The sequence below is a fragment of the Haliaeetus leucocephalus genome, unplaced genomic scaffold, assembly GCF_000737465.1.
Source record: "Haliaeetus leucocephalus isolate CR32 unplaced genomic scaffold, Haliaeetus_leucocephalus-4.0 Scaffold473, whole genome shotgun sequence".
Lineage (NCBI taxonomy): Eukaryota > Metazoa > Chordata > Aves > Accipitriformes > Accipitridae > Haliaeetus > Haliaeetus leucocephalus.
In genome coordinates, this window is record NW_010972909.1 from 5,646,971 (window position 1) to 5,661,033 (window position 14,063).

Genomic DNA, 14,063 nt, shown 5'->3' on the forward strand with positions numbered 1-14,063 from the left:
GTTTCTGCGGGATTTGGCAATTTAGGACCTTTTGAAAGCCGGTACTGAAGCTCGGCGGTGTTGCGGGCGAAGTTTCAGGGGTAGAGGTGAGGGTTTGGGAAACTTTAAGGAAGTTAATGTAGCTCTGCATGGGCTGTTTTTTTCGACCCGAGTCTTCAGATCCCGACACGTACTCCGTTCCCTGACGTGCTTTAATATTTCTTTCTCTCCTTAGGTATGTGTTCACACCTCTCTTTCTGGAAAAGAATTACAGGAATCGTCATCGCTGTTGCTGTGATTTTACTCTTAGCATGGATTACCTTGAGTGAGTGCGTTTATTTCAGAAAGCCTAGCTCTGGAAAGAGAAGTTCAGTGCTTTTCTCTTTCGTTACGCTGTCTCATCATTGCTGAGGGGGAAGAGGTATTTTCACTGGTTTTCAGCTCTCACACTGTCATGGCTGCTGTGAGAGAGAGGAATCCAGAAAAGGAAAGCGAAACTAAAAATGTGTTAGGCATTGACATTGGACTGTCGTTTCCGGTAGCATTAAACTGACTTTTTTTTTTTTTTTTAAATTGCCTGCAGGATTTCATTGTACTACAGCATGGCAAAATGCTGAGGAATGACAGAGCCATAGGCAGCATTAGGGAGGCAGTACTGACTTCTTAACTTGTCTTGGCTTTGGCCTATAGAGTTATATTTACAGCTGAGTACACTGAACCAGAACCTGTTTAGGGTCAGATTTTAGCTGCTTCACGGTAGATAACTAGTGTCTATGTTTGCACTCTTTGTCAAAGATGGCCTTCTGCCCTGGCGTTCTCACCCGTGGTGTCTCCGGTGTAGCTGGAGCTTTGCACTTGCACATGCCAGAGTCTGTCTGCTGTCATGTGCCTGGTGTGTGAGCACGTAATCGGGGATTACTGGACCCACCGTAGCTGGTATAACTGGAAAAAACTACAACCGAGCCCAATCCTTCAGTTGTCTTATGTTCACCCACCTCCTACTGAATTCAGTGCAAGTCGTGGATATTTTTAAGATGGAGGAAGCAGGTCAAGAATTTGTAAGCATGTATACAATTGTATTTTAAACACATAATAATGAGTAAGTAACGTTCTCTTCATTTCTTCATTTGAACAAAAGATCCACCTAAATTACCACAGTGGGAGCCATGCCCTGATGACTGGCTCTACTACAAGAAGAAGTGTTACTATCACTCAGGAGTCATGGCAGATTGGAATTCCAGTCAGGAGTCCTGCTCTGACTATGGAGCTTCCCTTGCAGTGATTGACAGCCCCCAAGAGCTGGTAAGGTGTCCAGCACCTTGAATTCGGTGTTATGTCTGCTGTCCTAACAGTTTCTGTAACTCCATCACTTGTTCCCTTGTTGAAACCCAGCATACTGTGTGGCAGACTTGTTTGCTGCAAGTTGGTACAACCTACAGATGTTTTCAGCGCGATGTGGTCTGTTCACTAAAATCTGGTGTAGATATTCTGTTATTACCTTAGAGTGTTTGTCAGAAATTTAAAAGGCAAACTATGTATAAATGAAAAGTAAAGTCTGAAAAAATATAAAAATGGAGTTGTGACTCCTAATTACTAATAAAGAAGGTGTGGTTGTTTTTTTCTGAACTGGCAATTTATGTGCACATTGTAAGTTAGGCAATTTAGCCTGTCATCTCCCCTCACACCCTCTGGACGTTCATTCTCTCTCCAAGGTACCCAAAAGTACAGTCAGCAGCAATTCCCACTCTAAATATAACGCTAAACTAATTTTGAGTTTACAGACCACTGGTGCACGTCCATGTGTTTTATCTTCTTGATATTCTTTAAGGACGCAGGTCTTTTAAAGGGTGCTTTCTTTAGCATAACAAATGCTTTAGTGGCCAACCGAGGAACAGAAATGTGTTGTTAGTTCTGTGCAAAATAGTCAATTTCTCCATTTCCACAGAAGGCGAAGACTGGCTGTGGTTGTATGATGCTGGGACCCATGGCACTCAAAATACCTGGTTCGTGCAGGAGGTTCTACCTGTGGTTTTTGTTGTTTTCAAACCATTTTTCTTTTTACTATGTTCTTTGAGTCTCCTGTAGTGTCCTACCAATTCAGGGTGTTCTGCATGGCTGAGAAAAACAAAAGAAATTAGCACTATAGCAAATGTGTTTTCAGTGACGATTATAGGATCATAAGGAAAGAATTGAGAAAGACTTTGTTTTATTCACACTGCAGATGGTAAACTGTGCGTGTGCCCTCAAATGTCCTGGAGTTTGCGTTTAGGTAGTCCCAACTGACTTTACGGTCAGTAATATAAGGAACAGGAAAACAGAATGCATTCACACATTTATGATACAATTAGTGTCAAGAGTAAAAGTGTGAAAATTGGGAGGCTGGGGGATTTTAAATGTGTGACTTGAATTTGATAGAGACACAACGTAACTGACATCCAAGGAATTATGGTGACATAAAAGTTAAGGCAACCTGTGCCGAGTCAGGCACTGTGTCCCTGCTGAATACATGTCCTTGTACTGAAACACCATTCTCCTGGTGATACAGTGAAACCATTCTACTAGTTGACTATTGTGTAATGTGATATGGTATTTCTAATAACATACATGGATGTTTTTAATGATGGGGTGGGGCAGGGTGTAGGTGGATGGTGAGTAACACTGTGCATGACTACCAACTGGATAGCTGGGACCTCATTGACTATTAGTAATGGGTCTAGGGCTTCCTTTATTATTTCACCTGATTAAATTTAGCAGTAAAACATCAGTGACCTGTAAAAAAAAAAGTCCACCATTGTATATTCTGTGACGCAGTTTATATCTGTGCAGTTTTTATACAAAAAGCTATATAATCATAATCATAAAAAAATCTAATAGCCGTATGTCATTTTATTCTGTGTTTTGTCTAGAACTTTATAATGTATCGAATACGCATAACAAACTTCTGGATTGGGCTGCGCAGGAAAGGAAACAAGTTCTTCTGGGTGAATGGAGAGTCATTTGACACAAACTTGTGAGTTTTCTTTCAAATATACTATGCAGGAATGGAGTCAATGGCTTCTACTTTTGTCCCAGTAGAAAAGTTATTCTCTGTTACATACTCCACTGTAGATAAACTGGCATATCTTACCAAATGAGGGCTGTCATATGGCTGTAAAAATGCTAATACTATGCTAATAAAACTAGTTATGTCCCCAGAGAAGTGGGGAAGGGGCATCACTGCCTGCTTTTTCCTGTGGTGGCATAGCAGCTGATAGGTTATGCCTAGAATAATCTGTTTCTGTACAATCCCGCTGTATGAGGTGCATAACATTTGCCTTATTAGGAAGAATTACCAATGTTAGACATTATGATTTGTTTGAATTAGCTTGCCCTGTTGGTCTTGCAGGGTTCAACATGCCACCAGTATAGACAGGGCCTCCTAAGACCAACTGAGGTGTTCAGGGCCACATTGGAAGGTCACTGGGCGGGGGGGTGATGTACTCAGAAGGCATCACTTTTGCCCACTTTGTATCCCAGAGATTGGCTTTCTTTGCAGCCACATCCTATGTATTCTGCAGAGGTTCAGCAAAATCGGTGAGAAGAGGTGGCATAGCCCCAGTCTGTTCTGGAGTACTGCTGCCATGGGTCCCACTGGGATCCTCTCTCTCTCTTGCTCTGAAGAGTTGGGCCTTTTGTGCTCACAAAACATTGTAGACTATGAAGTACAAGTACACATACATCTCTGTGGGGATCAAAGCAACTTGCTTTAATAGAAGGTGCATCAGAGCATCACCATGTGTTTCATCACGTGCACGTGAATTCTGATCCTCCCAATGTGAATTGGGGCTCATTTTAAATAATTCTCTACTTTGTTCTCCACAGTCTTAAAGACCCAGTTTTACAAAGAATAAGAAATAGGTCTTCTGAATTTTAGACCACAGTTCTGCTCTAATTCTTATTTTTCTCTTGGCTTTCTAGATTTCGTGTCAATATAACAAATGAGGGAGACTGTGTCCATATAGATTCAGCCTTCATCTCTACCAGAAGGTGCTCCTCACTCAGGAACTGGCTTTGCACCATTGGTCAGTTTAGTCCCAAGACAAGCTCTTAATAGGGAACAGCTGGCTGTGCCAGTACAGAGACTTTCTTCACGAGAAGTTGGAATTCAGAATACTGAAAGTCCTTGCTGCAGGAGGTCCATGAGGGCAAGAGGTGCTGTGGCGAGGATCATATCCGAACTTCTCCAGGAGAAGCAATCCAGGGAGTAATAGTGACTCCATGTGAAAGAGGTAATTGGTTAAGAAGTAGCAGTACCAAGAGGAAATGGTGATACAACAGCCACGGCAAAGAACAAAAGTTGCTTCTTGGTAATACAGTTTCATTGTTGAAACTTCTGAAGGACGTGGCAATGGATGCTTTCCTTGAGAACTCTTCACAATTACAAAACACAGTTTATTAGGGCAGCTAAAAACTTTGTTAGATGGATATGAAAATGGACATATTGAAAATGCAGTCCATAGTGAACCCAGTAATGCCTCTGTTTTACTGTTTTCTATGGAGCTCAGTAATTGTTGTCCGAGAACTTTCAGTTTGTCTTTGTGGTAAGTGGGTGAGATTATCATAAGGTGTTTCGGCTTCCCTCCCCTTCTTTTTCCATGGGTTTTTCAAATGTGATTGCTATGTAAAGTCCAAGGATATAAATGGGAGCTTTGTAAACCAGGAAGGCAGATAATGACTAGGTCTTCTAGTGAATGGCACTGGTGTTATGGGGCATATAGAGTGGGACAGATTACAGATACTCTTCTCTATCCCTCTGGACTGATCTGCAAACCTGACGGCTACTACCCAAAACTTCCCTGAATATGTGGCAGCAATAGGAAAGCTCCCAGACTGAATCACGCACAGCTGTCATTTTGGGAGGGCTGAGAAAGTCAACTGGACTTAGAAGGGGAGACACATGTATATGTAGCATGGAAAGGGCTCTAGGGCAACTTAAATTGAGGTACTGTTGTGTTTCTCTGTTTGCCTATGCAGGGGAAAAAAAGTCAAGTGACTTGTGGGGGCAAGGATAGTTTAATAGCCCATGGGACAGATGCAATAATGCTAAATAGCATTGCACCTTGGATTAATCTGTTTAAATTCTTGGCACGATGCTCTGAAAATGAGCAGTGGGGGCATGGGAGGCTCACCTGGAAGATCTGCGGTTGGTTCCTACCTGGTCATTCTCAGATTCAGCAGATACCTGTACAATGACTGCTTCCCAAGATACATGATTTACAAAGGGTGGGCACCGTCTTTAAAAACGTGAACCAGAAGAAAGGCTTTTTAAGCCAGGAAAATGTTCTTGTCTGGAAACAGAATACTGCTTTAAGCTCAGGGAAGATGAAGAGTCTGTCATATTGATCTTCAAAGAAGTGGGAAGAAGAAATTGCAAATTGTGATAAATGCACTTGGTATTTATCCAGAAGATGTACTCCTTTGGAGGGGAAGAAAGAGGTGAGAGGAGAAACTGGAACAGAGTATTCAATATATCTTTGTTCCCCATGGTCATTCCCCAAGAAAGCACAAGAACAGGAGGGGGAAGCACCTTGTAAGGAACCGTGGGCAGGGTTCAGATTGCCAGGGTAAGGGACCTATTGCCCACCACGTGTCAAAAGTCCTGTTGAAAGAGTCAGCATGAAGTGCCAGACAGGGTGAGCAGTCCATTTTGCCATCTCTGTAAATTGCCTTATAAATATGCCAACAAATACTTCACTAATTGTTGCCTGTGATGCTTTGGGTCTCTGCTTTTCATTGAGTTGCTCCTCTGCTTTAGATGTGTGGTGGTCCGAGACTGCTTTGTTTACCTTATGGTACCTGCTTCTTTAGGCATGCTTAGTTACCGTCTGTAGGTGGGCACAGGACATTTTTCAACAGTGAACTTCACAAACTCTGTGTAGGACCATGACAGAGTCTGTGAGTTCATCATGAGCCTGACTGACTGGGAAGGGTCACCCCTCAGGTGATCCCTCCTCCCAGGCCCCAGCCCAGGGGCTCAGGACCCCATTTTGGCTCAACCAATCCATTGATTTTCCAGCTTCACCTCGGACCTGCCCTGATGATCTAGACCCTTGGCTGAGCCAGGCTACTGACCACTCGTGTTAAAAGTCTCACACAGCAGCTAAATTACAGTTAATTGCTAATAGCTTTAAGAAAACTAAAACCCATGTGAACTTCCCCTCATTTTGAGCTTTTTTTGTCAAGGAAAACTTGCACAATATTCCCCAGCATTGTGAGCTTCCCAGGCAAAGTTAGGTGAGGAACATAGCAACAGAGTCATACAAGTGGTTTTGCAACAGGTGAATTGCTGAATGCAATTTCATTTTAAACTTTCAATCAGAGTAGCAACCCACAAAAACAGAAGTTGAAAATAATATTTGGATAAATGTAATTGCTGTGTACATTTCCTGGATTATTTAACCACTGTGATTAAGGTTGAAATGAGCTGGATGTGTACTTTTTTCTTGCTTGTCTAGGTTATAAAGTTCTTGCGTAGTGAGCTCTCTGGCAGGAGATCAGTTTTCACTGCATGATCTGCACAGGATCCAACATACTCATCTGTGATCAATTAATACAATAGCAATTAGATTTGTTATAACAATTAAATTACATGCATTTTCGAAAGTAGTTTCCCAATTCAGCAAATAACGTCTCCCAAAGTATGAAATTCCCCTGTGATTCCCCTGTGCTTCCCTACCACACTCTGACATGCTGTGGACATTGTCAATTCCCAATGGATTCATGCTATCCCTAATCCTGTAACTGACGGAAAAGTGATGTTTTTCATTCAAAAAAATTGACTGGTACAGGCAAATAAACCCGGCTGGTGAGAAATAATCAGCAGTTGGAAGTTTTGCACAATGCTGAACTCAGGGGAAGAGCAGAAGTTTGTAGGAACTTAATCTTCTGCCCTGCAAATCTGTGGCCTCTTCCAACAGCAAATCCAAAATAAAGTCAGTCCCCATTTCAGCTGGACTAGGTTGCTAGTTTCATAAATTTGAAGGTCTGTCATCGTTCCCCCCCCCCCCAAGATTTATCTTTTGCTCCTGCAAAAATTGTTATACTGTGATTTCACATCATGTTAAGGCCAGGTCTGCACTGGCATAGATACTGTTGCATTTCACCATGCCTGGCATAACTTTGCCTCAGGCCAGGCGTGAATACCTGCTTTTACATCTCTCACGTTGCAAACCACACGCACAGGTGTTTACACTGCCTTCGTGCTTGCTGTGGGAAATCTAATCCAGCAGAGAGGTACCGCGGCGTGGGCTCGCACAGCCTGCTTGGGTGTGCAGTCTGCCAAAACGCCACCCAGAAAAACGCATCTCTCCCTCTTGCTGCTGCTTCTCCTTAGCCCTTGCCAGGGAGAAGGAAGCAGGGAGAGAGACCAGGGTGCACAAGACAGAGGTGCAATACGGAGCTTTACCCTGCAAAACCACTCCTGGCCTCAGCCATGCCTGTCCCACCTGCAGAGCTGCTGGGCTGGATGCCCGTTGGTGCAGGACAGCTCTTGCACCCTTGGGTGCTCTACGGTGTGTCCACGAGGCAGGAGGTGTCGGTGATGCAGCTGACTCTAGGCAGGGGGGGATTCACACTCCTCGTAGCCGTTCCCCGAGTCAGGCTGGCTGGGGTCCACTTCTCTCCATCGTCCCCAAGCAGGCTGGTCCCTGCTTCTGCACAGCCATTTCCACGCAAACCACTTTAGCAACTGCTTCCAGTCGCTTCTGCTTCCTTTTCCAGGCTGGGGGAGGGAAAAGAGACTTAAGCACCAGTGATGAGGAGGAGGTCAGAGGAACCCAGCAGATCTTCCCAGTCCAACAGGCAAGGATTACAGGAAGGGTACTGTGAAAAGCTTGATGAAGGACTTGCTGCTTCCAGCTGAGGCTGATGGAGAAAGTTTTGTACTTCAGACATGTTGGATGTGCAAGGTGACCTTTGAGAAGTCTGGGCTCACCTCGCTACATAGCTGCCAAGGTAGCATCCCACACATGCTCACCATTCACTGTGGTGAAAAGGGAGGTAACCATCATGTTTGGAAACCAGTGACCCTTAGTGGTCCCCCCAGCTGCCTATGGCCGCTCAGCCCAGTGTTGGGCAATTCCCAGCTGGAGATGCTGTGGACTGGTGGATACTCTGTCCACAGTGGATACCCTGGTTGAGTTGAAACCTCCCAAGTATTCAACAACTAATCCATGGGGTAAACTTGGAGAAGCTCTGCCACTCCAGCTGGTCTTGGGCAGATCATACAGGGAGCATATTCCTTCTCCTGTGTCCGTACTGCGCTGCCCTGGCCATGAAGCGATATATATAGATCCTGACAGTGCCTTCGTATGGTTCAGGTGCCCCTGCGCAGCTGAACGAGGTTGCACAGTGAACGTTTGCCTGGCTGAAATCCGGATGCTGATCACCAGCTATGGTTCATCCAGCATGTGCTATGTCCCTTGCTGTGTCCTTGCCGCCCTCCCCAGGAGACAAAATGATGTCCTAATGCAGAAAGGCTAATTTGCTGTGTCTACGTTGAACAAGTGAAGCAGAATAAATACGTGATTCAGTCAGACATTTGTCCCCCTCCATGACTTGGGCTCCTCAAAAGACTCGTTCAGACCAAGGGTGTCACATCCAGTGGAAGACAGAGGGAGGAAAGTGGTTGCTCAGCTGGTTCATTGTCTTTAACCCTTTTGTTCATGTTTTTCCAACCTGGCTAATGCTAGGCCAGCATTAGCAAAGGAAGGAAATAACAGGGAAAGGTAGTAGCACCTGTCTGTCTTAGCAGGTTTACTTTTGGTGTTTCCTGGCATTTATGAAATACCTACCATCCTTATCTAAGTGCTTTCTTCTAAGCTGTTGGAGCCATTCAGGCTTTAATTGATTGGAACAGAAGGACAGCAACCCTGAAACAATAGGGGGCTTTACTCATTGTAGAATTACAATTTTTACCTCTTTTAATTTCTTAATATGCAAATAGTACTCTTTCAAAATTATATAATCAAATATAAGTTATCCAAGCTTGCAAGTGATAGTTTAGGTGAGCTGAGCAAGGGACGGGTCACAATTCAACAGTTTGCCTTTTTAAGCCCATATCCAAACTAAGACAGCATGGAATAAGAATAAGAATAAGAAGAAACTGCTATGACGTTTCCTGCAAGAATAACACAGCAATATTAGAGCTTTCAGTTTGTCTATTCAAAATTTCATTAATATATTTTCCTAGGAATTTTGTCTGAAGTACCACTGTTTCTAGTGGGATTTCAGAACAGCTCTGAGTTTTTTTGATGCATCATGAAACCTTTTAAAATCAAGGCCTTTTTAAACATTGTGCATAAAATACTGCATTACTTTTTGGCAGAAGGCAGCTGATTATTAATTTCAACATCCTTGTTATTAGTGCCATTTATGATATACACTGTGCAATACATGCAGACTGCTCTACTCAGACTTAGGAAGACCTTCACATGTTTGAAATAAGGTTGTCACAGGAAATCTTGCCTGAAGCTTTCTCCTGATAACTACAGAAGGAAAAGGTATTGTGTGTCTAGTCTTCCAAGCAGACTGGGAATCCGCTCAAAACATACTCTCTACACCAGGGCTATTGTTGCCTTTACTAAAAATCTTCAGGAGCTGGTAAGGCACTTATGAGAGAAATGTCCATGCATTAACACTTCTCTTGCCTCTGATGACTATGAAAAGAATTACTTTTACCTGCATGTGTTGCAGTACAGCATTATACTCAGTCTCAGTCTTTTCACTAAGTACATGTGAGACAAAAATCAAGCTGCAGACAGTCTAAAAAAATTTCCAGTACTTTTGAATGCATTCTTAAGAGATATATGGGTCACAAGAAATAATAAAAGTATTTTCCTATTCCCCTTCTAGGAAAACATATAATTCTTAAGAGAAATGGTGGCTAATTATCAGATGGCAGGGCCTCCAGCCTCCTGAAAATACAGGATTTATTTCCCAGGCATACTAAGTTTGCATCTGCCACTGCACACAGATTGCTTAAAAGAAAAAAAAGACAATTTTAAATTCTTCTCAGTGGCTGATATTTTGCTTGTTCAGCTCTAATCAGCTCTTCAGCTTATGCTCAGAAGGTGAAAACTTAAAGCGATACAGTGCTTTATATCCATGGAGATTTGTTTACATAAGTTATGTACTTGTTTTGGATATAAATTATATGAATTTATTCTCCACAGTGAAGAGTTCAAAACCCTGAAAAAAAAATCTAAAAAATCATGAAAAGAAAAGGCTGAGAAAGGATTTCCACAGATTGTCCAGTTCCTATTCTGCCCCAGTGCAGGAACACCACCACATTGTTATCTATTTCAGGGGGAAAAAAAAGCTATTCCTTTTAGCCTAAGCCAGGGGATTTCCTTTAACTAGGAGTTACAGTGGAGTTTTAGGTCCTGGGACAGAGCAGGCTAATATGCAGAAACTCCAGAAATCAAAAAAGGTCAGTCTTAGGTGGATGGGTAGTTGCTGCCCTTGGGAGAGCGCTGCCTGGGGTGAGACATCTCTTCCCTCCTAGCTTTGCCAGCATGCTGCTTGCTGTGCCCCGCTGAAGTCCTGACACCTAACACTGCCTTCATGGTCTATTTAGGCAAAGATTTTGAGCTATGTACTGTGGCCTTTGACACCCTCCTCCATCTCTGCCGCCATCACTACTCATCATAGGATATGGCTATTGCACATCTGTCCACAAAACCGTCTCCCCATTTCCCCTGTGCTCCTGTCCTCCCCATCAGGATTGGTTTAAACTGCTTAAGCTTACAGTTCAGTTAGAGGGGTGCAGTATATCCCAGTATCTCTACAGTACTTTACTGTGTTGGTTTTGGTTGGGAAAAGCTTACTGCTAAGTCATCTGTACTTTGTGAATTTGAAGCCGATATCCATCTCATCCACTCCTTTTTTATCTTCCAGGCTTCTTTCTTCTTCACACTCTAGCTATCTCTGAGTAGTTGTTTTATGCAACTCATACTTTAAAAAAAAAAAGGCTACATATGCATATAAAATTTTCTTCAGTTTAAAAGGAATATAATTTCTGATATATTTTATGGCGCAGTAGAGACATCTAGTGACTATTTTGTGTTATTAAAATGCAAAGGCTTAATGTAAGAGGGCAAAAGACCTCCTTCAAACCCTTGAAATATTATTCTAGTGATAGGTACATTGATACATGCTTTCCCCAAATCCACTGACAAAATAATTTTGTCAGTTCTGTGCAACTAGTAACACACAGGATGGAAAACAGCGACCAAACATCACTGGCTGCCGTGCCTCCGGAGCCTCTTTTCTCCTTTCCCCAGGTGCCTTCAAAAGCCTTGGATGCTACAATAAATAAATTTAGTCTAGCTTTGCATCGCTGGCACCGAGGGCACTGTTTAGTGCCTAAGTGCCAATACAAATCCCTTCCTCATTATTTTGCTGAAGTAAAGAATTTGCCTCAGAACACCTTGGCTGCAAAGTCAGGCAGCAAATATCTTTTTCAACTGAATCATCACCTGCCTGCTAAGGGAAGGGGAGGATGTTGGAACTGGAAGGGGGTTGGAACTAGATGATCTTTAAGGTCCCTTCCAACCCAAATCATTCCATGATTCTATGTTCCTTTGGATAGAAATGCTTTAATCCTGAGATCCTCCGCTTGCTCATTTAAGTGCCTAAGGGCAGGTGACTAAATCCAAGCTGTTTACTTAGTTTTACTTCCCAGTTAGCAGAGAGAAATAAGTACCTCCGTGGTCCTATCATCTTCTCCTGAAAGGACTGGTCCCCTGAATGTCTCCGGACAGCAGAGACTAGGTGAAGGAGGCACCAGGGGAAGGTAAGTCCTCTGGTCCTGCAGCAGCATCTTGAACTGCTGCTGAAGGGCAGGACCTGGCTCCAAGGTCGGTGCTTTGAGTGTGACCACTCCAACACTTGTTTTTCCAGGTGTGTAAAATAATGCAGGTCAACCCGATGGTGCCTGTCTCCCTTGCCAGAAACCTCCTCTCTGCAGAGGAAGACTGTCCTGAACCATGAACATGAAGTAGGCTGCTCATGATGGGCCAGAGCTCCTAAACATGCCCTTAGCAAGCGAATTCTTCCATTCCCTACAGACTGCTCAAGGATGGCACGATGTCAAACGCAAACTCACCTGCAATCACCCTATTGCATGACCCACGTGTCGCAACAGTCCTAGGCAACGATGAAGTCCTAGGCAAATCGCACAGCGTGAGCAAGAGCAGAGGTCATGCGTTTGCTATGAGCGCTGAGCAGAGCTCGTGGTCTTGTGCAGTGCATAGCACCCCGATAAGGAGCACAGCGGTGTTTGTGCATGGCACACGTGAATCATTAGTGGGGTAGATGCTGAAGAGACCTACGGGATGCAGTTATACCGACTAATATACAGTGTGCATACATCCAGGTGCCTCCAGAGCGGTTGTCCTTGAATGGTGTAGGCATACCTACAGTGCCAGCAGGCAGCTGGAGGCCTGGCCTGGGGGCAAGGGCTCGTTCTCTGGCATTGTTAATAAAGATGTTGATAACTTACTCTGTGTTACCACGGCATTAAATAGGAATATGTGCTTAATTTACACACTTACTAAATGTATATATACCTATCAAGGCACAGGTACAACAGTTTCCTACAGATCCTTCAAACAAAAAGTAGTTGCATTATGTCCCAGTGCTGTTGTTATGCTGGCCCCATAGCATACATACAGACATTCAGTTTCTTCTTTTTGTCTCTGAAATGGCTGGTTTTCTGCCTTTTTTTTCTTTTTTTTCTTTCTGGGAAATCATCTCTATGGTTATCATTGTTTTTCCAGTTTTAATCTGATGGCTTTCAGCAAGTCTTCCCATATGGCTAAGTACTTTACAGTTACTTGAAATCGTTGTAGAATAAAAAAATCAATATGCTTTGCCTTAACCTTTCCTCTTTGTCTGTTCAAAGTATATGGTTTGTCAGGCTGCATAAAGAGCTTGGCCTTAGCAGGTAAGACAGACGGCAGCAAATCATCTCCCCTCAAAGCTTTCCCTGGAAGAAAAGGGCATTATACGGAGCCTTTTAGTTACCAGGATCATTGACAGCCCATTCGGGAAAGAGTTTAATGATTTAAGCTGAAAAACCCAGTGTAGTTCATCCTTCTTCCACGGCTGGTCCCAAGAGGGCAAAATATTGCACTTCTTGACTTACCACCATGATTACTCCATTGTCTTCCTCTTGAACTAACATCTCTACTACAGTGAAAAAAAAGAACCGTGTTGTCTGCCTTTAATGAGAACATTCGATGACCAGCATGCAGAGCAGCAACAGGTCAGACTCAGCCCTGGTTTAATTCTGAGCTTAATAATGCCCCTGGGATATGAGGATTAGCATGTGGTCTAGAGCTGGTTGAAGAGCTGAAAGTCCTCTGGGAGAAGAATTCAAAGTTCTGGCATCATTTTAAGTTACCATAAAACCAAAAATTTTAGAAATTTCTATGTGGGGGAAAATCTGAAGGAAAAAGAAAGTTGGCCTAATAGCAACATTTTGTTTCAAGTCCAACTTTAAAAATTAATTTTATTCAGTATGAATTAAATAAAAAAATAGTTAAAAATACAGAAAAAAATTATCTCAAAGGTCTTGAAATGAGACTTTTCAGCAATGTCAGACATTCCCTCTGTTCCTCCCCTCATCATTGCTTTCCAGTTTCAAGCCTGAACTAACGAAGTTTAGGAGGAAGTGATTTGATAATCGCAAACCAAAGCAATCTAATAATCACAATCTGAGTTTTCTGTTGAAATACATTTTAGTGTCCAGTTGGTTTGAGGAGGATATGTACATATTCAGTGTGTTGCCAGCTCAGGTTCCAAATGAAAATTGCTCACAATTTATGAGAAAGTTGATAAAAATCATAGCTATACTGCTTTTAATAGAACATACACCAACAGAAGGGGCTAAGAATTAAGAACTGTTTATCAAAAGCTACAAGGTGAGAAGTTACATTTGAAAACAAAACAACAAAAAGAATCTAGTTTCCTTCCGTTTTACAGACATCTAAACATTTCTTTTGACCTAATGTGGTGTGATGGGTGGGGGGAGGCCAGAAAGG

General features: G+C 42.9%; 1 protein-coding gene across 3 annotated transcripts; it reads left to right on the top strand.

Moving 5' to 3' along the window:
• The first annotated feature begins 6 nt into the window (after window positions 1-6).
• LOC104836656 (C-type lectin domain family 2 member L-like) lies at window positions 7-12,370 on the top strand. Of its 3 annotated transcripts, none has more exons than XR_774865.1 (5): window positions 7-304; window positions 1,118-1,281; window positions 2,886-2,989; window positions 3,937-4,247; window positions 12,087-12,370. XR_774865.1 is itself a non-coding variant. In XM_010575354.1 (4 exons), exons 1-4 carry the CDS (start codon window positions 217-219, stop codon window positions 4,067-4,069), a joined length of 489 nt encoding a protein of 162 aa, XP_010573656.1. In that variant the 5' UTR covers window positions 7-216; the 3' UTR covers window positions 4,070-4,997. The 3 variants fall into 3 exon arrangements, 1 of the variants encoding a protein (XP_010573656.1); XR_774866.1 differs by lacking the exon at window positions 12,087-12,370 and adding an exon at window positions 11,920-12,074; XM_010575354.1 differs by lacking the exon at window positions 12,087-12,370 and having other exon boundaries at window positions 3,937-4,997.
• Window positions 12,371-14,063: the final 1,693 nt, after the last annotated feature.